The sequence below is a fragment of the Microcebus murinus genome, chromosome 12 (genome assembly GCF_040939455.1).
Source record: "Microcebus murinus isolate Inina chromosome 12, M.murinus_Inina_mat1.0, whole genome shotgun sequence".
NCBI lineage: Eukaryota > Metazoa > Chordata > Mammalia > Primates > Cheirogaleidae > Microcebus > Microcebus murinus.
Window position 1 is genome coordinate 88,707,380 of NC_134115.1, and position 27,800 is coordinate 88,735,179.

Sequence of the window (27,800 nt, forward strand, 5' to 3'; positions counted from 1 at the left end):
CTCTTCCCCACTCCTCCCCACTGTTCCCTACTCCTCCCCACTCCTCCCTACTCTTCTCCACTCCTCCCTATTCCTCCCTACTCCTCCCCACTCCTCCCTACTCTTCTCCACTCCTCCCTATTCCTCCCTACTCCTCCCCACTCCTCCCTATTCCTCCCCACTCTTCCCCACTCCTCCCCACTGTTCCCTACTCCTCCCCACTACTCCCTACTCTTCTCCACTCCTCCCTATTCCTCCCTACTCCTCCCCACTCCTCCCTATTCCTCCCTACTCCTCCCCACTCCTCCCCACTCCTTCCTGGGCTGGTGGCAGACATAGCCTCTAGAATAGAGAGGATATTCCTTTCTCCCTGCTCCTCCTGCTTAGTGTGACTTGGTCATCTCTCCCTAAGTGTCCCCTTTCTCTTCTCTGGGCAACAGGGAAGCTGTCGGAGTTATTTCCGGCATTACTCTGAATGACAATCTGACAATCTAAACCAAGCCTTCCAGCAATGCTGGGGCAAACGGAGAAGAAATCATGTGTCCATTTTACAGGTGGAGAAAGGGAGGCACAGGGAGGGGATGTGGCCCTGTCACTGGACTGACGCGTGACTGGTTAATGGTTAGACTTGGACTCTTGATTCCCAGCTAACAGCCCCGACGGAACACGCCCCTCCCCCAGGGCACTTCTTTCTACTGCTTTCCTTTAAACCAGTCTGAAAGTTTTTCTGTTAAGGGGCAGATTAGCAAATATTTTTGGCTTTGCAGGACACCCAGTCTCTGTCAAAACCACTGACCTCTGCCGCTGCAGCCGAAAGCAGCCAAGGACACAAACAGATGGGCGTGGCTGTGTTCCAGCGCGGACACTCACATTTCAAACTTATTGTCATTTTCATGTGTCATGAAATACTCTTTTCGATTCTCTTCAACCACTTACAAATGTAAAAGCCATCTAGTCTGCATGTAGGCTTTATAAGAGCAGGTTCGAACCATAGTTTGCTCACCCTGGGGTGAAACCACAGCAGTCACTGGCGGTGGAATTCCAGGCTGGGTGCAGAGACTGGGGAAGGGTGGGAGAGTCGGGGAGGGTGGGAGAGTCGGGGAGGGGCTTCCCAGGCCCCTCCACACCCCATTCGTCCCGGGCCCACCTGTTAGGACCTTCCTAGGGCTGAACGCCCTCCCTTGTGCAACCCTAGGGGCCATGGGTCAGAACGTGGGCCTTGCTCTTTGCTGTGCTGTTAATTTTTTATGGAACCAGGGACTTTGCAGCCCAAGGGGAGAGAAAGGTCAGCCCCAGGCCGATGTGGAGTGAAGACCTGCAGAGGAGTCTCTGACCTCTGTCTTACCAACTTGAGTTGATTTAACCTTCCCAGGAGCTCCAGAGTCAAGAAATAGTGTCCCCTTTCCATGAAAGAGGGAATGGGGGCTCAGAGAAGGTGAGCCACTTGTCCAAGCTCACACAGCTTGGAGGGGAACAGAGGATGAAACCCAGGCCCATTGACTCCGGAGCCCAGGGGGGCTGCTACCCACCAGGGTCCCAGGTGCCCACTGTCCCAGGGGCAGGACGAAGGGACCCTAGGAGTCAAAGGGGAATTCCTTTCAGTCCAGCCCTGCCCTCTCCCACCTTCCCTCCTTTTCCGTTTGAGGCTATGAGCAGAGCTGGTGGAGAGGGGCGGCTTTCTTCCGAGATTGTGCAGCAAGCCCAGCAGAGCAGGCCTTGGCCCAGGCTCTGACCCATCCCTCAGCCCCCACCCCCTTAGCCCGCCCACGGGGATGGTGACGGAGCAGAGGAGCCGCCTCCCGCGAGCTGCAGCCAGAGCCAGAGGGTGTTGTCCACTTCTCTTTTCCCAGCTGCCAGTCGTCATTAGCCAGGGCCCTGTCCAGCCGCCCTGCCCCCGGTGCCACCTGACCTCCGAGGCTGTTTTTCACCACCAGGGGTGGAAAACAGCCCTGCAGGTCGCTCATTGAATGCTCTGATACGTCTTTTCCAAGAACCCAACAATTGGACTCTGTGTTCTCTTGGGTGGGGACTGGCAACCTGGGGTCCAGCCTGGAGGACACACTCTGTTCCTAGGGCCAGTGCCCAGACATGGGCAGCAGCAAAGTGACTTCTGGTGCCAGCCATGAGATGGTTGCAGGGTGAGGTCCTCCACGCCCAGCAGGCCCAGGGCCCTCGGGGAGCAGAGGAGAGACAGAGGACAGGAGGAAGCCTGTGCCCGGTTCTGTGCAAGGCTGTATCTGTGCTGAGAGGTCGCTCGGGCATTCGATGACCACTGAGCTCGTCCTGCTCGTCAGTTCAGACAAGTGGCCACAAAAGTCAGAGCCAACCCTTGGAAAAGCCACCCCGGCTGCAGTGGGGAGCGTGGATAAGAGGGGGTGGCGAGCACAGGCAGGAAGACAGGTGAGGTGTCTCTGCAGAGGTGCAGGTGACAGGTTGTGGCTGTCCAGGCTAAGCAACAGCCGTGGGGAAAGAGAAGGAACCAGAGCCCTCTAAACATTACTCCGGGCCTCTGCTACGTGCCAGCATCAGAGCATGTGACAAGGGACTGATCTGGTGGGGAGAGAGGAGGGGCCAGAGAGGCACCTCTAAGGAACAGCATGTGCAGAGACCACATGGCAGAGACCACCATAGGGCAAGAAAGAGGCTGATGCACTGAAGCGGCTGCAAGCGTGGTGGCCGCAGCAGGTGAGGGCAGAGGAGGAAGAGGCATAGGCCTGAGATTTGATCATAAGGGTGATGGGTCATCAGTCTTTTTTCGGAAATAATTTTATTTATTAATATTTCAGTATATATCTGTAAACCTTCACAAATCTTTTTAAATGTAACTACAACATCATTATTACTACACCTTAAAAAATCAACAGTAATTCCTTGCTATCATCAAATACCCTGCCAGTGTTCAAACTCCCAATTGTCCATAGAGATACTTCTTTTGCACTTAAAATAAAAATCAGGATCCAAATGAGGTTTACACATTGTGGTTGATTATGTATTTTATATCTCTTTTAACCCAAAAGTTCTCCTGTCTCTTTTTTTCTTAAAAATTTAAAAATCTTCCCATCATGGGATACCCTTAAAAAAAAAAAAAAAGAAAGAAAGAAAAACCAACTTTATTTAGATATAATTATTCTAGGAATGCAAGGTTGGTTCAACACCTGAAAACCAATCAATGTAATTCACCAATTTTATAGACTAAAGGAGAGAATCATATGATCACTTCAATAGACGTAGAAAAAAGCGTTTGACTAAATTCGGCACCTAGTAATGTAAAAAAAAAAACTCTCAACAAACTAAGAAGAAAAGTGAACTTCTTCACCTGATTTTTAAAAATCTATGAAAAACTGATAACTACCATAGTCCTTAATGGCAAAAGATGGAACAAAGGCTTTTTCCGAAGATCACAAACAAGGTAAGGATAACTATTCGAACTGAATCCTTTCAACTTTGTACTGGGGATTCTTCACATTGCAATTGGGCAAGGAAAAAAGGCACAAAGATAACAAAGGGAAAAGTAAAAATGTCTCTATCTAAAAATCTACTAGAATTAATCAGTGAATTTAGCAAGGTTGCAGAACACAAGGCCAATACACAACAGTCAATTATATATACTAGCAACAAAGAATTGGAAAATAAAAATTTAAGTATCATGTACAATAGCATCGAAAAAGTTAAAATACTTAGAAATAAACTTGATGAAAGGTAGACAAGACTGACACACTGGAAACCGTAACACGCTGCTCAGACATCTGAGCCAAGATGGACCTCGTGGCACCTCCATTGACATTGAGGACTTGCTGGATGTGGTCATTACACACTGTATACATGTATCAAAATGTCACATGTTCTCCAAAAATATGTGCAACTAAGATATACTAATAAAAATACAAAAACCAAAATTAAAATAAAGAAATTGAGGATTTCTATACCACCCATCAAAGATGTCTCAACCTGCCAGGTCTGATGGAAGACTTAGGCCTTTGCCTAAGAACAAGCCTCCACCTGGCCAGGTACCCAAGGTGTCCCGTAAGACATCCGTCCCAGAGCCGGGCCCTGGAGCAACCATACCTGTGACCCTAAGCAGCTCTGTTTCTTCTAGCATGGGAAGTGGCCTTGTTCACACCAATGCCACAGACCCCAGGCCTTTCCATGACAGTTACACATTCTCTCCCACCTGGAGGACGTCCACCCAACCTGCTCCAGTTGGAATAAATACCTCATCACCTGCAGGGAACTTAGGAAACTCCAGCTTCTCTTGCTACAGGTCTTGCTAGTGTATATGTTGAAAAGATTCTTACCTGGGGTTTTACATCAAATAAAGGAGCAATTTTCTGACACTCAAGGGTACAGTTGATTCTTGAACAACATGGAGGTTGGGGTTCCATCACCCCCCTCCCCAATGCAGTCAAAAATGTGTGTATAACTTTTAACTCCTTAGCCAGGCATGGTGGCACATGCCTGTATTCCCAGCTACTCAGGAGGCTGAGGCAGGAGGATCACTTGAGCCCAAGAGTTTGAGGTTGCTGTGAGCTAGGCTGACGCCACAGCACTCTAGGTCGGGCAATAGAGCAAGACTCTGTCTCCAAAAAAAAAAAAAAAAAGACTTACTGTACAGCTACAGTAACCAATGTGGTGTGGCCGTACTAGCATAAGCACAGATAAATAAATCAATGGAACAGAATAGGGAGTCCAGAAATAGATCCACGTTTATATGATCAATTAATTTTTAACAAATGTGCCAACATAATTCGATGGAGAAAGCAAAGTCTTCAACCAATGTTGTTCTAACAATTGGAAATTGATGTGGGGGAAACAAAGGAACCATCAAAGGGTTTTAAGAAGGGTGTGACCTATTCTGATTTGTGTTTTTAAGAACTCTCCGGCTGTTGGGGCGGAATGGTTGGAGGGGCAGCTGGGGTGGGCAGGAGAACCAGCGATGAGATCTGAGTAAGAAATTATACGGATCTGAGTAAGAGAAGATGGGAGGCCAGTGTGGAGGAAGTGGGCGTGGAGAGAAAGGGGCAGCCTGGATATATTTAGAAGATAGGAATGTCTCAGATCCTGGTGCCTCAGTTTCTCCACCTGCTCAGGCCTAGGTGCTGCTTTGCTTTTAGAGACACCACTGAGATCACTTAGCTAGAAGGTATGTAGGCACCTAGAGGAGCCCTGACCTGAGTGTAGGCAGGGGACAACATGAAAGTCAAAGGCCATGGGGGCCCAGCCTCAGGGGGAACCCCTGGGGCCATGCCCCACCCCAGGCCCAGGAACTGCCCTGCAGGGTAAGAGCCAGGACAGGGCTGAAGGGCCACCCAGCAGAGGGAGGGGGGCAGGTCGAACATGGCCAGCCTACCCCCACCTTGGTCTCCACCTCTGCACAGCCACACGCCCAGGTACTCAATGGGGTGGGGTCCCTGCGGGCAGTCTGGGGCCCTGTTTTCTTCTCAAGAGAGTGGTGACCTCACTGCCCCTCATGTCACCGGTGCCTGTGCGTCAGGAAGGGACAGTCCTCTGGGCTGGAGCCATTTCAGCCTGTGACCCCGGGACTGTGACCTCAGCTCCTGCGTGGTTCAGCTCAAGCCGGAGCAGAGGCCAGAGCTTCAGAGACCGGATTCTAGCTCTGCTTTGCCACTCACATGCTGTGTGGCCTTGGGAAAGATATACCCTCTCTGTGCGGCAGGCTTCTGCCTGTGTGATGGGGGTAACAGTAAGGGCTACTGCCTATCGGTAGCCATGGAGATGGAAACGTGGAGAAGTCAGTGCGGGTGCCCGGCCTCCTGGGGGGGGGGTGGGCTCTACAGATGAGATAACCGAGGCCGCCCTGGGGGGCACCACCCCAGGTCACATAGCTGCTGTCTGTGGCCGTTCCTCATTTGCTTCTTGCTAGTGTGGAAGGCCGGGAGCTGGTCCGTGAGGGGTGTGGGGGAGCTGTCACTCCACCTCCTGGCAGGAAGGCACCTCCAGCCGCCCACGGGACCCAGCCCCAAGGGAACCGGGCCGTGGCTTTGTTTATGAATTGGTTTGATGCCTCCTCCCTCCTGGAAGGACTCAGGGCTACTGCTCCCGGCCGCGCTAGAGCGGTGGGATGGGGGCTGGCGGGCAGTCGGATGGTGTGATTCAGAGTGTGGACCTCAGGGTGGCAGCTGAGCAAGGCTTTCCCACCTCCCCGGGGCCACAGGTGGCCCAGATTCACTGGGGACTCGCCCGTCCCGGGTCAGTCCTAGCTGTGGAGCTGCAGCCTTGGCGGGCGGGACTGCCGCGTCGCGGGGTTGCGGCTGCAGGGACTGGTGCTTCGGGCCTGCAGTCCGCGCTGGGAAACTGTGCTGAGAAGCCTCTGACGCCCAGACTCCCAGTTTCTTTTTACAAGCGACAGACTCCACCTCTGCGAACCTCTGCCTTCCCTGCGCCGACGGGCCAGCGCCCGCCCGCCCTTTATTCTCGCTTCCTGGGTGCCTCGGAGCTTGGTCAGGTGCCAGGCTCTGAAGCCACAGCCAGGAGCCAGCCTGGACCGAGGGATGAAAGCTCCCGAGCCGGCTCCGCCTCAGTTTTCTCATCCATTCCATGGGCTCAGCCCGCCCGGGAGAAGGGAAGGGCCTGGAGGCTGCAGAAAGGCCCGGGACGGCCGCGGAGCTTTCATCCCGCGCCCACCTCGAAGCGCTTTGAACGCCTCCCCAGGGCGGGAGGCAGGTCTCTGGCTAGACGGCTGCGGTCACCCTGCCAGTTCCACGGGTTCCCACCTCCGCCGCCCTCACCGCTGCCGCCCCCCGCGGGCCAGGGCCGGGGACCCGCGCGGCGTGCGCCCCGGGGGTTGCGCGGGCTCGGGACTGGGCGGGACAGGCTGAGGGCTGGGGGAGGGGATGCGAAAGGGGCGGGGCAAGGAGGGGCCAGGCCCCGCCCTCCCGCAGGTGACCGCGGAGGCTGAGCGGCTGCAAGCGGGGGCCGGGCCCGGGGGCGGGGTCTGTCGCGCGCGCCCCCCACGTGTCCCCGGTCCCCGGCCCTGCCCCCGGGCCGGCGCTTATAACTCGGGATGCGCGCCCCGGCCGACCCTGCTCCGTCGCCTGCCGCCGCCGCCTGGCCCGGGTAAGGCGCCCCCGGCCCTCTGGCTTCCCACCCCCCAGCCTAGGTCTCCCGCTCCAGGACCAGCCGGCCGGAGGCGGAGGGGACGCGCGCCCGGGCTCGGCCGGGGCGGGCGGAGGCGGCGAGCCGGGTCCTGCTGCTCCAGCGCCGGCTGCCGGGTCCGCACCCCGCCTGGGGCCGCGCCCGGGCGTGAGTCCCAGGGTCCGAGAGCAGGTCGGGTTACTCGCTCCCTGTGCGGGGCCGGGGTCTTTCTGGATTTTCCTCTTCCGATCCGGCTTCCTCCGTGCCGTGTCGCCCCCAAATGGACACTCTGGGAGTCCGGGCGGTGTGGGGGCCCCGTTCTCTCACCCCCTCTGCTGCTCACCGTCTCTGTCTCTGCGTGAAACCGGAATTCCAGCCCCTCTGGGGCTGGGGCATCGCTTTCCTCCGAGCCTCAGTTTACCCGGGTCAGGTGAGCACCGTGACCCTGGCTGCTCCCGCGGCCTCGGGTGTGGCCGGGCTCCCTTCCTTGCTGGGGGCGGCCGTCTCCTGCTCTGTCAAGGTGGGGCTGGTGGCCTCCTGTTTCCTGCGGCCCTGGGCTCCGCCGTGGGAGGGGCCGCGGGGCAGGAATGTCCGCCCTCTGGGTAGCTGTTGCCTTTGGCCCCATGGGCGGCTGCGCCCTCCCTCCGGGAGGCAGGGTCATTGTGACAGCAGGAAACTCTACCCTCCTGCCAGGCCACTTCCTTGGAACAGGGCCCAGGCGCTTCGGTGTTCCTCTCTGCCAAGTGGACAGACCTGTCCTTTCCCCAGGGGGAGACCCGAGGGGCCTGGGCTTTGATCCCTAGGTGCCCAGCACTCGGCCAGTGGCAGGAGGGGGCAGAGAGGCTTGGGGTCAGCCTCCCCGCTTCCTGGGCTGCAGTTTCTCTCCCTTCCCAAGCTGCAATTTCTTGTCCGTTGGGGCCCGCCCAGCCTCAGGCACAGGGCTCAGGAAATGTTTGCAGATCCTAAGAGGCTGGGAAGGGCTCTGTAGACTGTTGAGGGCTGTGCCTGGGTCCATAGCTCCCTAACCAGGCGGGGGGGGGGTAGGTTCTGCTGAGGGAGGGAGATGCAGCCACAAAGGGGGGGGGACCTTGGCCAGGAGTAGGGCCTGGGGGCCCCTGCTGTCCAAACCCCTCTCTTCCAGCCCCTCCTCCCAGCGTCCCCTTCCCATTCCAGCCAGGGCAGGGGAGCCTAGGGGTGGGGGCCTGGCCTGGAGGCTCTGCCCAGTGCTGGGGACTGAAGGGTGAATCCTGCCCACTGGGCACCTAGACCCGGGGCCAGGAGTGAGGGGGACCGGGAGGCCCCGCCCCGCTGGGTCTCAGCAGTCCTGAGCACTCACACGCCCCCCACCGCTGCCCTCCTGCTCTGTCCTGTGCAGTCTGATGGTACTGTGCAGGCTCTGATGGTAGTTGTCAGGCCTGGGGCCCCAGGAGCCTTGGGAGCAGCCAGGCCCAGAGCCACCTGCTGCATTAGCACTTGCCCTGCTGCACCTCGTCTTCACCCTGCGGCGCTGGGAGCCTGGCCAGCACAGGCCAGGACAGCCCCACGCCTCCCCCCTGTGAGCACTGAACACACAGCCCCTTGCTCGGGGCTTGCCTGTGGGCGCCCAGGCGGAAAGAGGTAACCTGGAATTCGGGCTCTAGGGCTCTGATTCTTGCCCAATGCTTTGGGCAAAGTTGATCTTGCTGGCTCCCTCCCCAGACTTGGGGTAGGCCAGGCACCCTCAGGCGCTTTGATTTAGTAGCCTGAAAGAATGAATGAATGTGCTCTTCTTTCCTCCATAACCAAGAAAGAACCAAGCTCAGCTAAGTTAGAATGTCAGGGAGGGGTTCTGGAGTATTCCATGAGGCTGTGGTCCTGAGCTATACGGTGTGCAGGGCATATGGAGACATGGAAGACTGGTGGTGGTGACTCTCTGGGGAGTTTGTGGTCTGGAAGGTTCTCAAAGCAGGGGGAGGAGCCCCGCTGTCTCCCAGAGCCCGGGAGTGCAGGGCACCCTGCGGGAAGCTTGTGCCCTGGGCCAGGTGTCAGCTTCCTCATATGTAAATAGGTGGTAATGGTAGTCTCCACCTTGAAATGACGCATGTGTGACTCTGAGCATAGTGTGGGCTCTTGTCATCGTTCCAGCTGTGGCATTGCAGAGCTGCCGGGGTTTTCCTTAGTGTCAAGTGAGCGCCCAGGTGACTGGCCTGTTTGCTGGAAGCTGGCCCGTGGCTTTGGCTGGGCCCACGGAGAAGGGCCCTGCCTTGCCAAGGAAGGCTGTGCTGGCAGGCGGCGTGGCACGAGGTCACCTCCCCCACAGGTGTCTCATCCGGTGAAGGAGTCTGGGCACGCGCCTGGGAGGTGGAAAAACCTGTATTGGGCCTTGGCGGGGAGCACGGGACTGGGGATGCTGAGTTCAGCCAGGGTCTGCCAGGCACCTGCCCAGGAAGGAAGCCCAGTGTGCTGGGGTGTCAGAACCAAAAGGGTGTGTAGGATTTTGTGCAGATGGGGAAATTGAGGCCTAGCGAGTGACGGACTTGCCCGAGGTCAGCCATGGCAGTGGTGCAGAGAGTTTGTGGGCACACTCTTGGTGCCCAACTCTGAGCTCCTCCCCCCAGCACTCTTCTGAATCCTTACCTCGCCCTGTGAGGGGCAGGCTGCTCTCACCACCGTTTTGTAGATGAGTGGCCATAGCTTAAGCCACCAGAACCCAGGTCTGGGGACTTGGTCCCTGTGCCCTGCCGCAGTGGGTGCTCACTAGCTGGACTGCAGGGGCTGCTGCCTCCCCCCATCAAGCCCTCAGCTGCGTTTGGTTTCTGGCAGCCAGAGAGGCTGACGGGGGAGGGTTCTGGGAGGCAGGAGCAACCCCAGTGTCCCATTGCATCACTCTCCCGGCCCACCTGCTCAGCTCATTTCTGTGCACACAGGCACACACGTGCAAGCCCAAACACACACATGCATGCACACATACATGCACTTTCTCAGGCACAACCCCCGGGTGCAAATAGACATGCACATGAGCAGGGAAACACACCCATGCCCTTTCTCATGTACACACTCCCAGGTATATGCAGCCCCCTCCCCAAACACAAACACACACACTCAAAAGCAGGCATGCACACGCATGCAGCCAGATCCACACGCCGGGGTGCGTGTGTTCCTTCACACTGCTCAGCCTGGCGGCAGGAGGGGCTCACTGGTTTCCAGGGCTCACTGGAATGAGAGCGTGCATAGGGTCCTAGGGTCTTGGGGGTCCCCAGGGTCTCGGGGGACCCCAGCCCTATCTTTTTGCTGTGAGGAGCTGACCTCCAGAGAGTAGAACTAGCAGTGTCATTCTGAGACAGTCCCTGTCCCCACAGAGCTCAAAGCTGGGGGAGGACAATGGGAATAGAGCGTGACATGTGCTCTAATGGGAGATGAAGCCAGGTGGGAGCACTGAGGCCGAGCAGGCACAGGTGTAGGAACCTGCCCCGGGCCTCGTTGGGCTGGTAAGTGGTCCGTCTCCAAGGAGCTGCTCCTCCCCCCAACTCCTGTGCCCACCACCCTCTTGGCCCAGGCGCCTTTGGGAGGGGGCAGAGCAGGGGTGAGTCTCAGAGCTGGGCAAATCTTGGGCCAGCCTCATCTCGCCCACCCCAGACCACACATTGCCCAGCACTTCCCGCCCCTGAGCCTGCCAGACAGGGCCCTGTGCCTGCGAGAGTGCGCTCAGGAGCCCAGCTGATCTGGGTTTGAATCCGGGCTCTGCCGCTTACCAGCCCAGCGAGGCCTAGGGCAAGTACCTCAACCCAAGCCTCAGTTTCCCTGTCTCTAAAATGGGGATAACCCCAAATGGAAGGGCTCGTCCCAGAGGGATATGTCCGTTGTCTTGATTGTGGTGATGGCATCCCCTGTGAATACACATGCTGAAACTTGCCAAATTAGATACTTTAAAAATATGCAACTTATGGTATGTTGAGTATACCTCCATAGGGCTGTTTTAAAATATGCAACAGCATACCCCACCTGCACCGCCAGTGCCGTGGCTCGCAAACGCACATTCCCCGAGAGCCTCCTGGGGCTCCTGGGCCTCCCCAGAGCTCCCACTCAGCAAGGCGACTCACAGGGGACTGGGGTGTCTGGCAGGCCAGGGCCAGTGCTGCCAGGCAGGCGGCTGAGCAGCTTTTGCTTTTGCAGAGACGTTCACTGAGCCGTGAAGACAGATTCCAGACGCCGGGGAACCCACACCTCCAATCCCAGGTACTTTGTACCTTGAGTCCTTCCTGCCTCCCTCTCCCCTCCTTCCCTCCATCCTCCAAGGCCAGTTGCTTGGCTGCGGTTGCCATGGGCACAGCTGCTGGCTCCAGGGTCAGGGCCTGGCAGGTGGTTGGATGCCCAGTTGTGGGCACTGATCAGAACCAGCCCCGCTTCCCCAACCGCCCCGTTCCGAAATGAGGTGTTTCCCCTTCTACGTCCAAAGGGCGGCAAGGGCCCGCGAGCCGGGGCTGACAGGCGGTGGGCCTGTGCGGCAAACACAGGACCGCGCACTCACGCGGTCGGCTCCAAAGTCCGCCTGGCTGCGTGTGCAGGCTGTGCAGCTCAGGGCGGGCGGCCTGGGGGAGCCACTTCTCTCCGAGCTCCCAGGCCCAGAGGGTGCTCAGACAGACAGACCTGCATCATGGCAGCAGGGACAGCCCTGGACTCCTCTGGGTCTGAGGAGGGACATCCATGATCGCCCCCAATAGTGTCTAATAAGGACCCCCAGGTGACTCTGATCTTTGTCGATGCTGGGGCCAGGTGTCCACAGAGGCTGGAACCAGATGGCCTGGGTCCAAATCCGGCCCTGCTGCTGTTGATCTCATGACCTTGGGCAGATGACCTTGCTTCTCTGTCCCTCGGTTTCCTTTTCAGCAGAATGGGCACGATAAAAGCACCTGCTGTCGGGGCCACGTGAGGAGTGCTGGGGGGAGGACAGGGTTCAGGGAGAGGCTTCTGGGCTGCAGGACCATGGCTATGACATGGGGACACAGGAGGCCAGGACGCCTTCAGGCGGCGTCAGTGCAGCAGGGGAGCAGGAGGGTGGGAGCTGCGCAGCGTCCCTGCGGCAGGGCCGGCTCTACCGTCTGTACTGCCTGGAATGGACGCCACTTACAGAGAGGTGCTATGCTCTGCCTAGCTCCCTCCCTCTCTGGGCCTCAGTTTCCTCACCTGCACCCTAGGGAGTCGGTCTCTGAGCCCCCCACCTGAACATTTGTACAGTTGAACTCACCCATCTCAGGGGAACTTGCATTCAAAAAGAGACAAGTGCCTAAAACTCCAGTGAGTGAAGGCCCGAGGGGCATCCAGGGGAGCAAGGTAGGGGCAGGTGGGACGGCTGGGTCTGAGCCGGTTCCAGAGCCCCAGCGCTGTGCCACCGCCCCCGCCCCCTCTGAGCCCCGCCGTCCTCCGCAGTAGGAATGGCCACTGCTCCCCTGCGGCTCGTAGTGGGGGCTCAGGGAGGTCCACGCCAGGCTGGCAGGGCCCTGCCTGGCCCTGTCCATGCTGACTGGGGGCATGTCAGCTGCCAGAGGCCCCAGGCCAGCTCTGCTGACCAGCCTTGGGATCCCGGCCTCAGCCGGACAGCTCAGCCTCAGCCGCCTTCTCTGGCTGGCAGGGAGTGGCTCGAAGAGATGCATCCCCCAGGCCTGCCCCAAACTCTGCCGTCAGCACTCCTGGGCCCCAGTGTGGCAAGTGGGGGTGCAGAGTGCAGGGTCAGGGTCCCCGGGGGTGGGGGCGCGGGGTGCAGGGAGGAGAACGTCCTGTTCCCAAGCCCCCAGTGGCAGCGTGTCCAGGGGATAAGGCTGCCCAAGGCCAAGGTCGGGGCTGGGCCTGTGGGGCCGAGAGCTGCTGGCAGGGGCGCCCGGCTGCTCGGGGTCACTCGTGTTCTTCCTCTGCTCCCCACAGGCGAGATGTCCAGCAAAGGCTCCGTGGTTCTGGCCTACAGTGGCGGCCTCGACACCTCCTGCATCCTGGTGTGGCTGAAGGAACAGGGCTACGACGTCATTGCCTACCTGGTAGGGAGGAGCCCGCTTGTCTGTCTTCCCGCTTGTCCCTCGGCTCAGCCAGCCTGTCCTCCGCCAGCCTCTGCGGGGTTGTCCGCCTGTCTCTTCCCCCCGCTAAGCCTGCCTCGAACTGGAACTAGGAAAGCAGCTTCTCACTGTGCTGCCTGACTCGCTTTCCATCTGTAAAATGGGCGTCCTCCAGATGCCTCCCAGCGCCGGGGGCGGGGGCGACACAGAAGTGACTCCGGCAGCGCTTCTGGGCCGGGCTGCTTGGAGAGAGGCCACGGGCTGGGGCCCGCTACAGGCCGCGGGAGTCCCCGCCAGCCTTGAGCCCCCAGTAATTCAGCAATGATGGTAGAACGCTGAGCTGGAAGGGCCTGGGCAGACCGCTTAGTTCCGGGATGGCAGATGGCCATAGGTGACAGGTGGCGTGTGATGCCGCTCCCCCATCCGGGGTCCATAGCGGTCGTCCCTAATGATCCAGCTTCGCTCCTGATGAACCGGACAGCCTCTAACTGCTTCTCCGTGTGGCTGGACCCTTGGGTGCAAATTCTAGAAATTCAACTCTAACTTAAGCAAAAAGGGAAAAACCCACACGACAGTTCTTGGCTCGTGTAACTGAGAAGTCCAGGGGTATGATGGCTTCAGGCAAGGCTGGCTCCAGGTGCTTCTCCAGATCTGTCTCTGACTCTGCTTGGCTTCCTTCTTGGCCTCTCCACAGGCCAGGCCAGGCTGCCAACAGGCCCCATTTGCCATTGTAGCCTAGTGACTCTTGCTGGCCAGAGTCACTGCTGCTGAGTCGTGGGGGGCGGGCTTGGGTCATGGGCCTGCTCCTCCAGTGAGCGGGAGATGTGATTTGCTCCCATCCGTCCCTGTGGAAAGGGGTCCCCCCAGGAAGCAAGGCCCTGATCTCAGGGGGAGTGAGGATGGGCCTCTGGACAGATCAAAGTTAACCATTGCCAAACCGAGTGTCTTGTTTATAGTCAGTACACCGCACCTAACTGCGCCATGCCCTTGACGTTCAGGTTGGGGAAAGTGAGGCCCAGGAAGGGGAAGCACTGGCTCACAGTCACCTGGCAAGTGTCAGCCACAGCTCGAGTGGCTGTGAAGAGCCCATGGGGTGCTTATCTTGCCACCGGAGGGGCAGTCAGAGCTCGGAGCTGGCTGTATAGATCACTGGGCTACCAGCTGGCAGGTTTACAAGTGAGTTTGACTTCAGATAAGCACCTGCAGCTGGGCTCTGGGCAGATTCCACAGTCTGCTGAGCAGAATGCGGAGCGAGGCTCCAGCCCAGCGTCTGGGCAGCCAGCCAGAGTCCAGCCAGCAGGAAACATGCCAGTGTCTAGACCGGGGCCGTCGGAGCCAGGGGTCGGGGCAGAGCTGGGAGCTCCTGCGCACAGGCCCCCTGCCTCCTGCCCACTTTGATGCCTCAGGACAGGCAGGGCACTGCGCTAGGCTGGGGAGGTGAGCTGGAGGCCGAGCAGCTCCTGCCAAGCTAATCTTTGCACTTAGGGAGAGGTTGCTGCAGCAGATAGATGGGTTCGAGGAAAACAGACCTTCCAGCAATGACAGCAGACACTTGCGTCCCAGCAGCCCATGTGGCCAGGGCCAGGCTCAGCCAGTCCTCCGACCCATAGAAATGACTTCTGAGCACAGCCCAGCATCCAGCTCCCAGTATTGGAAGTATCCCAACCTCTCCAGCCCCTGAGCTGAGCCCTTTCTCCTTCGTGCTGTGACCTGGGCTGTCGAACGGAAGCCTCCCCAGAGGGGGTCTGTGCGTGTGGATGGGGCCTGCCTGGGCGCTCCCCAGGGGCTGGCGGTCTGCTCCCACTCTCTTATCTGCCCTGGGCTGATGGGGCCTCTCTGCTTCCACTTCCCAGGCCAACATCGGCCAGAAGGAAGACTTTGAGGAAGCCAGGAAGAAGGCGCTGAAGCTCGGGGCCAAAAAGGTACCAAGTGGGAAGCGGAGTTGGGGCCTGGGAGTGGGGGTGGCATGGGAGGACAGCGGGTCCTGCCCCAGAGCAACCTCCTGCATCCCTTCCCGTTTGTCTTCTTGCCTCTAAGAGTGTGAGATCAGTCCTTTTTTTCTGGGTGTGTGAACACTATTGTCTTCCTGCCTCCCCCAACTCTTCTTCCATCCCCCTCCTTTCCATCCTGCCATCTCCCCATCCATCCACCCACCCACCCACCTGCACCACCCTCTTTTACCTCTCTGTCCATCCATCTGTCCATTCATCATCCATCCATCACCTATCATCCATCCATCATCCATTATCCATCCATCTTCCACCCATCACCCATCCATCCATCCATGATCCACCCATGATCCATCCATCATCCATCCATCTCTCCTTTATTCCTCCAACCATCATCCATCATCCTTCCATCATTTATCCATCTATCCATCATCCATCTATCATTCATTCATTCATCATCTATCATCCATCCATCATCTATGCATCTATCATCCATCCATCTTCCATCATCCATCCATCATCTATCCATCTATCCATCATCCATCTATCATCCATTCATTCATCATCCATCATCTATCCATCCATCATCCATCCATCATCTATCCATCTATCCATCATCCATCCATCATCTATCCATCCGTCATCCATCCATCCATCATCCATCCATCTTCCATCATCCATCCATCCATCATCTATCCATCCATCACCCATCCATCATCTATCCATCCATCATCCACTCATCATCCACCCATCATCTATCATTCATCCATCATCCATCCACCATCCATCTACCCGTCATCCACCCATCATCTATCCGTCATCTGTCCATCGATCTTCCATCCATTCATCATCCATCATCCATCCAGCCATCATCTAGCCATCTTCTATCCATTCATCATCCATCATCCATCCACCCATCATCCATCCACCCATCATCTATCCATCCATCATCCACCCATCATCCATCCATCATCTATCTATCCATCATCCATCCATCATCCATCCGCCTATAATCTATCCATCATCCATCCATCGATCTTTCATCCATTCATCATCCATTATCCATCCACCCATCATCCATCCACCTTCTATCCATTCATCATCCATCAATCCATCATCCATTATCTATCCATTATTCATCATCCATCCATCCATCCACCATCCATCCATCATCCACCCATCATCCATCCACCATCCATCATCCATTTATCATCCATCCATCCATTCACCATCCATCCATCCATCATCCACCCATCATCCATCCACTATCCATCCATCATCTATCCACCATCCATCCATCATCCATTCATCATCCATCATCCATCCACTTGTCATCCACCCATCATCCATCCATCTACCATCCATCCATCATCCATCTGTCCATCATCCATTTACCCTCTTTTATCTCTCTGTCCATCCACCCATTCTTCCATACTTTCAACAGAATCAGAAAACTCCAGTTGAGTCCAGAGCATTGATTATGTATCCAAGTATGTGGCAGACAGACCTCTGTTGGGTTCGGGGTGAATATGGCGAATGGGGCCAATGCGGGGCCTGCCCACACACGCTCACTCCCCATGGGGAAGTCCCTGCCACTTGTGAAGTCCCTGCCCCTTTACCTGGGGGAGTGAGCAGGGGACACAGGAGGGATGTTGTGAAAGGCCACCAGCCTCCCTGCTTGGTGAAAACTGATCCCCCTCTGCAGGGTTGCAAGGACCTGAAATCACACCTGGCACATGGGAAGAGCTTGGTGAACATGTAAAATGAGTGTGTGAGGGACCGAATGTCCCCATCCCAGATCACCCATCGGTGATAGGCCTGGAACTAGAATTAGAATGTCCTTGGTGTCCCCCAGGTCCTGGGGAGAAGAGGGGTTGTCTGAGCCATAGTCCAGTAAGTGGGAAAAGAACACCTGAGTGTAGAGGCGAGGTGCACTGGCAGCCAGCGCGTGTACGGATGTCTCTAGTCCCTTACTCCAGATGAGCAGCTCTCAAGCCTTTTGGTCTCCGGCCCCTTCTACACTCTTAGTTATTTATTTATAATTTTTAAAAAACATATTTAATATTCTTATTTCTTTTTTTTCTTTACACATAAATCACTGAAAAACACACTGATATTTATAATTTTTTATGTTTATTTTCTTGCATGTAACTTTAGGATATAATCCCAATTGCTTTCTTTTCTTTATTATTTCATTAAAAAAATTTTTTTTTGTAAATAATTATAGACACTCAAGAAGAAGGAGCAAAAATAATACAAAGCATCTCTTGATTCTTATAATGTACTGAGTGCCCCAAAGAGGTTTTATAGATTTGTCATCAGTATTTATCACCTTAGAAATAAGAGCTAATATTTTTTTAAATGAACAGTGTTAAACACATTATATGTTAACATAAGTAACATTTTTACTTATGGAAAATAACTATTTTCTCAAACAAAGCATTTTAGTAAGAGCAGCGTTGGTTTACATTTTTGCAAATCTAATTAATGTCCCGCTTAACAGAAGACAGATAGACTCTCAGAGCTGTTTCTGCATTCAGTTTGTGATATATTGTTTTGGTTGAAATTTATGAAGAAAATATGCCCTCCCAGATGTATCGTTCCATCCAGTAGAAAGAGGAATATTCTAAGAACCTTTTCAGATAGGTGGGGCCATTCTTTGATACTGCCCCCCAATTTAACAAGCAGTAGTTTCTTAAAGACTTGTGTCTGAAACCATAGCAGTGAACTAACTTGTCATTTTTTGTGGCATTAAAACCTGCAGGTCCCTCTTGCACTTTGGATCTTTTACTTGCACAAGATTGTATATCATGCATTGGTCATTTGAAAAATATTGTTTCACTGAGTTATGCAGATTTTCCGAATGTTGATACATTTCATTATAGTGTATGAAAACATCACATTCATTAATATCACCACTACTCACATCAGTAATATTGGGAATTTGTGAATCTTAGAGTGTCAGATACAAATTTTCCAAAATTCTAATTTTCATTGGAAGGCTTGAATTTTATCCCTAGCAACAAATACAGTCAATTTTTCTTGAAACAACAGTTTCATTTCATTCATTTTTGTGAAAATATTGGCCAAAACCCCAGTCTGAATGACCATATTTTGTGTATCAGTCCGATGGTCTATGAAAAAAGCGGCTAGTTTAGCTTGTAACTCAAACTTCACATGTGCTTTCTCCTCTGTACTTCAGAGTGTAGCGCAGTGCTCCCTGTGTATTTCACATTTCATACTCAAGGGTTGAGATTTAGTAAAAGTGGACATTTGACCTCTCCATCAAGGCTATTCCTAAGTGAAATTGGCGATGTGTGGGTGGGTGTGGCATGAGCACAGTGACTACGAGAATAGTCTGGGGCCTCTGCCCTGAGTTGCGAGAAGGCACCAGCCCCTTCCCTCATCATTGCTTTGGACCATCAGTGCAAATGTCAACATAGTGACGACGTCAAATGACATCTTAGTATCATTATAACAAATGTTTTCACTCAGAGTCTCCCTGAAAGAAAGGATCTTGGGGACCCCGGGAGGTCTACATTTTGAGAACCATTCCTCTAGATTGGGGTTTCCCAACCTGGGCACTGTTTATCGACACGCGTCTGGCTGTCCTATGCATCGCAGGGTGTTGAGCGGAATCCCTGGCCTTTACCCACTAGATGCCAGAATCACCACCCCAGCCCCTGACTTAGCAGCTGTGGCAACCAAACATTGCCAAATGCCTCCTAGGGGACAAAACCATCCCTGGTTGAGAACTGCTGCTCTAGATCTTTGGTGGCAACTAAGTTCCATCTTGTTGGGAGGGATTTAGGAGCCACATCCAGCTTCAGCTAGATGGGGATTGATTAGCAATGTCTGCCATGAGTGCAGGAGGGAGGGTAACAGTGCCGCATGCTGGAGTCGAGGGATGACAGCTACTGCAGATGCAGAGGGAAAATGGGGGTGCAGCTTGCCGTGATCCACTGTGGCTGTCAGCCTTGGCACAGGCCACCTGAGTTCCTGGGGCTCTGCGTTCTGACCGGGCTCTGTCCTTGCTGAACGTGGGCTCCTCCGCCACAGGTATTCATTGAGGACGTCACCAGGGAGTTTGTGGAGGAGTTCATCTGGCCCGCCGTGCAGTCCAGCGCGCTGTACGAGGACCGCTACCTCCTGGGGACCTCACTCGCCAGGCCCTGCATCGCCCGCAAACAGGTGGAGATTGCCCAGCGGGAAGGGGCCAAGTATGTGTCTCACGGCGCCACGGGAAAGGTGAGGCCCAGCAGCAGTGCACCTGGGGAGGGCCGGCGAGGCAGCGGGAGCCGGGGCCTTGCGGAGGAGACCAGACCGCGGACGGCCCTGGCGCGGTGTGGGGCTGTGCCTCCCCTTTGGCAGGCCTGTGCTGAGGCTCAGGGACATCGTCATGGGCCAAGGTCGCAGAGTCGTCACGGGACACGGTGGAAAGGGTCAGAGACCCAAGCTGGCAGAGCGGGCTCAAACCCCAGCTCTGCCGCCGGCTCGCTGCGGGCACCTGGGCTGGGTACTGCCCCTTTCTCAGCCTCAGTTTCTCCATTTGCAAAACAAAGAAACCCTGTCTTAGTTTCCTAGGGCTGCAGTCACAACACGTCACAAACTGGTGGCTTACGGCACAAGTGTACTGTCTCCATTCTGGAGGCCAGAAGTCCAAAGTCAGGGCGTCGCTGGGCCACGCCCCCTCTGAAGTGCCAGGAAGGGCCGTTCTGGGCCTTTCTCCGGCTTCCAGCAGCCTCAGGCCCTCCTGGGCGTGTTGCCCCCATCCTCCTGTCCTCTGTCTTCAGGGGCTGTGTCCCCTCTGTGTCCTCATGTCACCCTCCCCCCGAGTGTCCATCTCTGTGTTCACATTGCCCCTTTTAAGGGCCCCCAGTCTCATGGACGAAGGCCCAGCCTAGTGACAGACCTCAACCTGCTGCCTCTGTAAAGGCCACACGGAGCCCCACGCCGAGGTGCGCAGGTTGGGACTTGAACCTGTCTTCTTGCGAGGGACATAATCCAGCCTGTCACAAGCCTACCTGGCCTGCGTGCGCCAGTGTGGACGGAGGGGGGCCCTGGGGTGGGGGGCGGGAAAGCCCCGGGCACGCCACCCCGCAGGTGATAGTCCTTGGAGCAGGGGTTCCTCACAACGCGGCGCCTGTCGGGCGGCGTTGCTATGGAGACTCTGGGGTCCCGAGCTCCCGAAGTTAGTGGGCACCACGCCAAGGGCCCCGGGCAAGAGTTGGCCGTGAAACACCCCACGGTTAGGAGGCTCTGAGACTCCCTGACGGGGAGCTCACTACCCACGGCGGTGCCGGGGCACACACGGCTAAGGTTCAGGTGGAGGAGACGTGACCTGGGGGTGGCCTTGCAAACAGCCACCTCCAGGATGGCACTGGCCACGTCCCTGAAAACTCACGCTCTCGTTTATTTTCCTGGGCACTAGATCAGCAAGCGTGTGCCGGCCGCCTGTGCAGGGCTGGCCGCCTGGCGTGGAACTTCTGGGCCCGTGCGCGCCCGCGGGAGCCGTGTCCTGGGGGGGAGGGGAGAAGAGGTGCGAGGCGAGGAGCTGGAGGGGCTGTGCCAGGGGGTCCTGGGGACGGCGGGCAGGGGCTGAGGGAAGCTGGCCTACGGAGCACGGCCCGAAGGCTGAGTGCAGCGACCGAATAACAGGGTTTGGGAAGAGTGTGCCAGGCAGAGGGCACAGCCTGTGCCAAGGCCCAGAGCCAAGAAGCCCAGAGCGACAGTCCATCTGGGGCTCGGAGCAGGCACTGTGGCTGCAGGAGAAGCAGGGGTCAGGGGTCAGGGCTGGGCCAGGGCGGAGCTGAAGGCAGGAGGTTGGGGCTGTGGGAGGGCCCCAGGCTGGAGGAGGGGTGGCCAGCGACTCCCCCAGTGGGATGTGGGGCTCGTGCTGGCCTGGAGGGAAGAGACCAGCGGGAAAGTCTCGCACACAGACCCGAGGCCCTGGTTTCCACCAACACCCTGGCTGTAGGTGAGGAGAGGTGGGCAGGGCGTGTGTGCCGCCCCCCAGGCAAGGCTGGTGGCAGAGGAGGGCACAGGGGAGAGGGCTCTGGGATCCAGGGCCTGCATGGCTGGGTTCAGATCACAGCCCCGCGGCTCCCACGTCCTGTGACTTTACGCCCGACGGCCTCCGTTTCCTCTTCAGTAAGGTGAGGATGAAAGCAGGGCCGGCCCGCGGGGCAGTTAGGGGCAGTGAGTAGGGCCGTGCCAGTAAGGTGCTTGGCACAGGGCCTGGCACATGGTGAGCACTCAAGGAAGTGTCCCAGTGGGGAGATCATCAGACCGGTTCTGGGGGCAGAGGAAGGTCATTGAGAACAAATTCAGTGCAGAACAAACAAAGCCCCTGAGCCGTCTCATCTGCCCAGGTGGAATGAGCTGAGCAGTGAGCTCCCCATCCTGGGAGGCATTCAAGCGGGGGGGGGGGGATGGGGGGCAGGGGATCAGGATTCTGGAAGGGGTCCTGCTCAGAGAAGGTCCCTCCAACGGTACCGTTAAGGTCCAGTTGGGGGGGGCTTGTGGAGCGAGTGGGTCTGCCCTGGCTCAGTAGTCCCCGGGTCTGGGCAGAGACCCCTGCCCCAGACCAGCCACAATTGGCCGAGAATAGCCGCCCTCGGCTGCACGCCACTCCTCCACGTGGCCACCAGAGGGCGCCAGAGGCCTGGGTTTGAGCCTTCGGGCCGCCGGGGGAAGGCGCTGCCGGGCGTCCTCTATGCCCCACATTCACGCCCAGGGGCCATGGAAGGGACAGGCAGGCTCCAGTCATCCCTGGGGGGCTCCAAGTCAGTGGCAGGAAGGCCGCCCGAGGTGCCAGTTGCCAGTGCCACCCTGGCTCTGCCACCTCTTTCTGGTCGGTTGACAGGCAAGGTGTACTTCTGTGCCTCAGTTTCCCTTTATGTATAGTACCTGGGAAGCCCCCCGCAGCTTTGGGAGACAATTTGCAAGAACTGCGGTGTGAGTGGAGAGGACCAGGCAGGCCCTAGGTCCCCTTCCAGCCTGCGGCGTCCATCCGTCCGTCCCTGCATGTCTCCCTGGGGTCCTCTGGCGCCGGGCGCTGGCACAGGGTGGCCGGGTGGAGGCACAGGGGCCGTCGGGCTCAGGGAGGGCGGCGCCCAAGTGCCCAGTGACGCTGGGGGAAGGGCATCCCAGGCTGGGAACAGCCCCTGCGAAGGCCCAGAAGCCGCGGCAGGCCCTCCCAGCGCCCCCCAGCCAGCACCCGGCACAGAATCGGAGCCAAGTTCTCGCCTTCCAGGCCTGCGGCCACCCTGCCCCCGCCCCAGCAGAAGCCAGGGCCCTGGTGGGGTCTCCCTCCCCCAGGTCTGGAGGAGGGGCCTGGAAATAGGAGCCTGGGCTCGGGAGGGTCCCGGAGGCAGGAGTTTTGCGAATGGCACCATCTGTATGGCCGTCCCAGGGCAGATGGGAACCCCCAGGCCCTGCAGTCCCCGGTGGGCCCGTGTTTACACGTGTGTTACGTGTGTGCGCACGCATGTGGGAGACACTATGCCCCCCTTCTCCCCGGGGAGCTGGCAGGGGCTGCCCTGGCGCTGGGGTCTTGGGGTCCCGGAGGAGGACTGGCTCCCGCACAGATGGGCGTCCCGTGCGCGTCTCGTCTCGGGGCCGACGCCGCCCGCGGCCGGTTTGGGAGCGCCTTGGTGCTGGGAAACGCGAAGCGGGGGGGGGGGGGGGGGGGGGGGGGGGGGGGACGACTGTCGCCGCCACGCTGGACCGCGAGTCGCGGGTCTGAAGTCTGAAGCCTGCAGGCGCTGGCCTGGGCTGGGCAAGCGTGGCCACCTCACCTCACCTGTGTCCCCGACTTCTAGCCGGGGACAAGAGCGGAACCTGCCCCCCCCCCCCCCCCGCAGCTGTGAGGACTCGGTGGGTTCATCACGTGCGGAGCCCAGACCGGCTGCCCAAGTGCACACTGCTAGGTTGGGCGTGCTCGCTGTGTGACCCTGGGCCAGGGGCTTCACCTCTCTGAGCTTCATTTTCCTCACGTGTAAAACAGGGTTATAAGCCCCACTGGCTCCGGTGGCTCCCCAAGTGGCAGCACATGGTAGCTGCTCGCCGGAGGGGCCGAGTGGGGCCGGGGCCGAGTGGGGTGGAGGGCCGAGTGGGGTGAGGGCCGAGTGGGGCGGGGGGGCCGAGTGGGACGGGGGGCCGAGTGGGGCGGGGGGGCCGAGTGGGGCGGGGGCCGAGTGGGGTGAGGGCCGAGTGGGGTGAGGGCCGAGTGGGGCGGGGGCCGAGTGGGGTGGAGGGCCGAGTGGGGTGAGGGCCGAGTGGGGCGGGGGCCGAGTGGGGCGGGGGGGCCGAGTGGGGCGGGGGGGCCGAGTGGGACGGGGGGCCGAGTGGGGCGGGGGGGCCGAGTGGGACGGGGGGCCGAGTGGGGCGGGGGGGCCGAGTGGGATGGGGGGGCCGAGTGGGGCGGGGGCCGAGTGGGGCGGGGGCCCGAGTGGGGTGAGGGCCGAGTGGGGCAGAGGGGCCGAGTGGGGTGAGGGCCGAGTGGGACGGGGGGCCGAGTGGGGTGAGGGCCGAGTGGGGCGGGGGCCCGAGTGGGGTGAGGGCCGAGTGGGACGGGGGGCCGAGTGGGGCGGGGCCCGAGTGGGATGGGGGGGCCGAGTGGGGCGGGGGGCCGAGTGGGGCGGGGGCCGAGTGGGGCGAGGGCCGAGTGGGGTGAGGGCCGAGTGGGGCGGGGGCCCGAGTGGGGTGAGGGCCGAGTGGGGCGGGGGGGCCGAGTGGGGCGGGGGCCGAGTGGGGCGGGGGCCGAGTGGGACGGGGGCCGAGTGGCATGGGGGCCAAGTGGAGGGCGGGCAGGGCCGGCCCGGGGAGTCGGGGGAGCGCCCGCCGCACACTCAGCTCTGGCCGTGGAGAGGGGCTGGAACCGCACCAGGCTCTGGAAAATGACATGTCATTCCCAAGGCCTCGCTGCCCTTCGGTTCTCACAGTAGGCGGGAGGGCCTCTGTTATTTCCGCAGCGTTTAGCCTCCCTCGCCCGCCAGTGGGGAGCAGGCAGCTCCGGGCTCCACGGCTCCTGCTCGGCCAGCACCGACCCAGTGCTCCTCCCTCCTCTGCCCCCTCCTGCTCCCCATCACCCTCCTCATCACCATCAGTGTGCTCCGTGGCAGAGGCTGTGTTGGCGGGGGTGGGGGTGGGGCAACTCTACCGACAGCAGAAGGTGTGGGCGAGGTGGGACCCCCCCCAGGCTGTGTGTCCTTGAACTAGTCCCTTCCCCTCTCTAGGCCTCAGTTTCCCTATTGGTGCAAAAAAGAGCTGAGGAGTGAAAGGGCCTCAGGGTTGTCTGGTCCCATTTCCTCCCCTCAACCAGCCATTGCAGCAGAGATGGGGAAACTGAGGCTCGGAGCGGCGACAGGACTCCCAGTTCTGTGGGTGTGGGCACCGAGGCGCCAGGGTGCCCAAGCCCCGGAGCGAGCTTGTCTCTAGTCTGGGGCAGGGCACCAGGCAGTGGGGGCCTTCGGGGGAGGCTCATGCGGGCATCTTGGGGCGGCTATGATGGGCGGACTCCCGCCTAGCGAGGACCCGCGGGCACGCCCCACACTGCCAGTGCCCCGCGGCCCGCCCTGAGGGCCCCAGATCCCAGAGCCCGCTCCGTGCCTCCTGACGCCCTCTGTTCGTGTTTCAGGGGAACGATCAGGTCCGGTTTGAGCTCTCCTGCTACTCGCTGGCCCCCCAGATTAAGGTAGGACGTTGCTGCTCCCCCGAGGGGTCAGGGTGTGGGTTCGGGGATCCAAGGGACAGAGCGGGCGCTGCTGAATGCTGTCCGTGGTGGGTGCCCATCGGGCGGCCCATCTGCGGGGGCCGCCACCCTCTCCCCAGCCTGCCTTCTCCCTGGAGGTGCTGTCCAGGCGCCCCGGTGGGCCAGGGCACTGCACAGAGGGCGCTGCTGCCCTTCAGCCAGTGTCCTCCGTGGTCCCTGGGTGCAGCCGGAACAGCTCTGGGACACGGGCGCTGATTTCTGGGCTGCCTGGAGCCCTCCCACCCCCAGTCAGGGCCACTCAGCTCCCCACCCACCACCTGTGCCCGCCCAGCGTCTCGGACCCCTGACGGGGAACCCTCCTGGTCCCCAGCAGAGGCCCTCTGACCATGCGTGCTAGCAAGGACCATGAGACCCGTCTAGTTCAACCCTCAGGTCTCAGCTGGGGAGACCGAGGCCCAGAGGGGCAGGGAGCCCCGAGGACCCATAGCCTTTCTACCGTGGAGGGAGCTCGAGCCTCTTCAGAGCCACCCCGTGTGGCAGCCTGTGTCCTTCTCCTACTGAAGGGTCTCCCTGCCCCCACCACGGACCACACCCTCCCTGGGACAGGCAGGAGACCCCGTGGGTGGCCATCGGAGCTGGGGGCCTCTTCCTAGAGAGGCCAGCAGCCCAGCCCTGTCCGGGCCTCACCCCCGCCCTGTGTCCAGGTCATCGCCCCCTGGAGGATGCCCGAATTCTACAACCGGTTCAAGGGCCGCAGCGATCTGATGGACTACGCCAAGGTAGGGCGGAGGCTGCACCGCCACCTCCACCTCTCCGCGTGCCCTCCCCAACACAGCCCTGCTCAGGCGCTGTCTGGGCCCGTGGCACAGGCCAGCAGTGGTCGCCACGCAATGGGGATTGAACCTCTGCCCCAGCTCACGCCCCAGGTGGCCTCTGGCCCCGAGGTGGTGTGGCCTCTGGCGGCCCCCCTCTGACGCGGGTCCCCAGTCCACCGAGCCCGAGGGCACCGGGCTCCACCTTCTGTTCCCGGGAGACCAGAGCCCCGCTCCCCACCTCTGCCGTGTGCATCGCTTGGCGTGTGTCACTCGGGGACGGCGGGGTGTGATCCAGGGCTGATCTCCCCGTTACCTGGTGCTAACTGTCCCCGGGAACAGGCCGGCGTGACAGGGCAGGGGCAGGCAGAGCCTTCGGTGGTGCCTGCCCTATTTGAAGTACAAGTTGCAATAAAACATATTAGAAGTTTTGCATCAAGATCCTTAGCCGCTCCCCGGGGCACCTTTCTTTTTAGCGACTCGGTGGCAGCCCTTGACAAACAGCCTCAATCAATCAGACAGGGAAAGCGGCTCGGCGCACACACCAGAAAATTGCTCGGGTTTTTAAATAGCAGTCGCCGGGGCTGGCTGCGAGCTTGCGCTGCCGCCAAGGTGCCGTGGGGTAGGGGACGGGGCGGCGGGGACGCGGCCCTGCCCCGCCGCCAGCCTCCCATTAAGACCTGGAGTGCTGGGAGGAAAGACCTTTACCATCTGTTGTTTTATTATTAAGAGGGGAGTGTGCAGGAGCAAGCCCATATGTTGCCAAACAAATTGTCAAACAGCGGAGCTATTAAGGGAGCAGGGTCGGCGACGGCTTCCCCTCGCCTCCCGGTGACACGGGATGCGGAGCACGTTCCGTCTTTAAGAATAATGAAGTGGGACCCCCGCCCAGCGCCTCGAGTCGCACTTGGGGAGAGGGCAGGGCTGACCCCCGGCGCCCTCCGGTCCCTGCAAGCCCCCAGACAAAAGCGGCTCCCGTTTCCCCAGGAGAGATGAATCTCAGGTAGCTGTGTCCCTCCTCCCCGGGTTTGGGGGTCAGGCTCGTCGCTTCTACCCCAGATGACCTCTGGAACAGGACAGCCGCGCCCGGGCGGGGAGACGCTGCCGGAGCTGAGCGCGCAGATGCCAGCCCGTGTCATCGGAAGGGAGGCAGGGGCAGTGTCTCTGCACCCAGGGAACGACCAGAATAACTGAGCAGGCTTGAGGCTTTGTCCAAAATTCAGAGCCAGCCAGGATCAGAGACAGATGAGACGAAAATCGATGGGGCTTTGAAAGTCTCAGCTTTCAAGGCCCGTCCGTAGCCAAGGCCAAAAGGTGCTCCGTGAGACTCAGGAAAAGGTGCCTTCGCCTCCCCGTCCGCTCCCCACACATCCGTGCTCGGGGGAAACGCTGGGGACCACCCGGTCCTTGTCGTGGTCGCCATAATTAACCTGTTTAAAAAGCCAGAGTGCGGGCTGGGCGTGGAGGCAGGGCAGTCTCCTGCCTGCCGGCGAGGGCTCTCGTGGGCCGTCCTCCGTCAGTGCGAGTCGGAGGGGCCTCGGGACACGGGCCGGGGAACAGACCTCTTTGGTCTTGGGATGGGCGCTGTTGTTGGCTCTTCCTCCTTCTTTCCTCCCCCCCTCGCCCCGTGGTGGGGCCACTGGAACAGAGAGGAGCTGGGGGGGGTTCCACAGCGCCCCCCGGGCGGGCACAAAGGCTCCCGGGACCCGGCCGGCGGCTGGTCCCGGCCCCAGCCGGAGAGCTGAGAAGGGAGGAAGGTGCCCCGCGGGCCGCCAGGGTGTCTCCGTCCTGGTCCCCACACCTGGCAGCCCCACCTGGCAAGTGCACAAGGCTGGTGTGGAGACTTAACCCTGGGCAGCTTTGTGGGGCACAAGTGTCCCCCCAACATTGTGCAGCCTTGAAATGGGGTGCTCTCATTTGCTCATAGAGTTTAAAATGAAGAATCCACAAATTCTAGGGTAGATGGTGGGCTGTTCTTTTAGAGGGAGTCTCCTGGCTTTAAATAATACAAAAACCCAAAGGATTTTGGCCTCATGTTAATTTTTAAGTGACGATGAAGGAGACAGCAGCTCCCTGGAGGAGGCGTCCAGAATCCTACAGTCTCTCACAGTCGTGAGAACGAGGCCAGAGCTGGGCAGGGAGAGGCCGGCGGCGGAGGCTGCGGTTCCCACTGGGAGCCCCTGGGGCCAAGGGACCCGTTGCGCAGCAGGGGGTAGTGCCCGAGCCAGAT

The 27,800-nt window shown here is 59.0% G+C and overlaps 1 protein-coding gene across 1 annotated transcript in view; it reads left to right on the forward strand.

Annotated features, from left to right (window-relative positions):
* The first annotated feature begins 6,816 nt into the window (after window positions 1-6,816).
* Window positions 6,817-27,800, forward strand: part of ASS1 (argininosuccinate synthase 1) — a 49,533-nt gene continuing 28,549 nt past the window's right edge. The window contains exons 1-7 of the mRNA XM_012754521.3: window positions 6,817-7,053; window positions 11,224-11,286; window positions 12,970-13,079; window positions 14,948-15,016; window positions 19,103-19,291; window positions 24,684-24,740; window positions 25,463-25,537. Coding sequence (XP_012609975.1) covers window positions 12,975-13,079; window positions 14,948-15,016; window positions 19,103-19,291; window positions 24,684-24,740; window positions 25,463-25,537 — 495 coding nt within the window. The 5' untranslated portion in view covers window positions 6,817-7,053; window positions 11,224-11,286; window positions 12,970-12,974. The remainder of the gene's footprint in view (window positions 7,054-11,223; window positions 11,287-12,969; window positions 13,080-14,947; window positions 15,017-19,102; window positions 19,292-24,683; window positions 24,741-25,462; window positions 25,538-27,800) is intronic.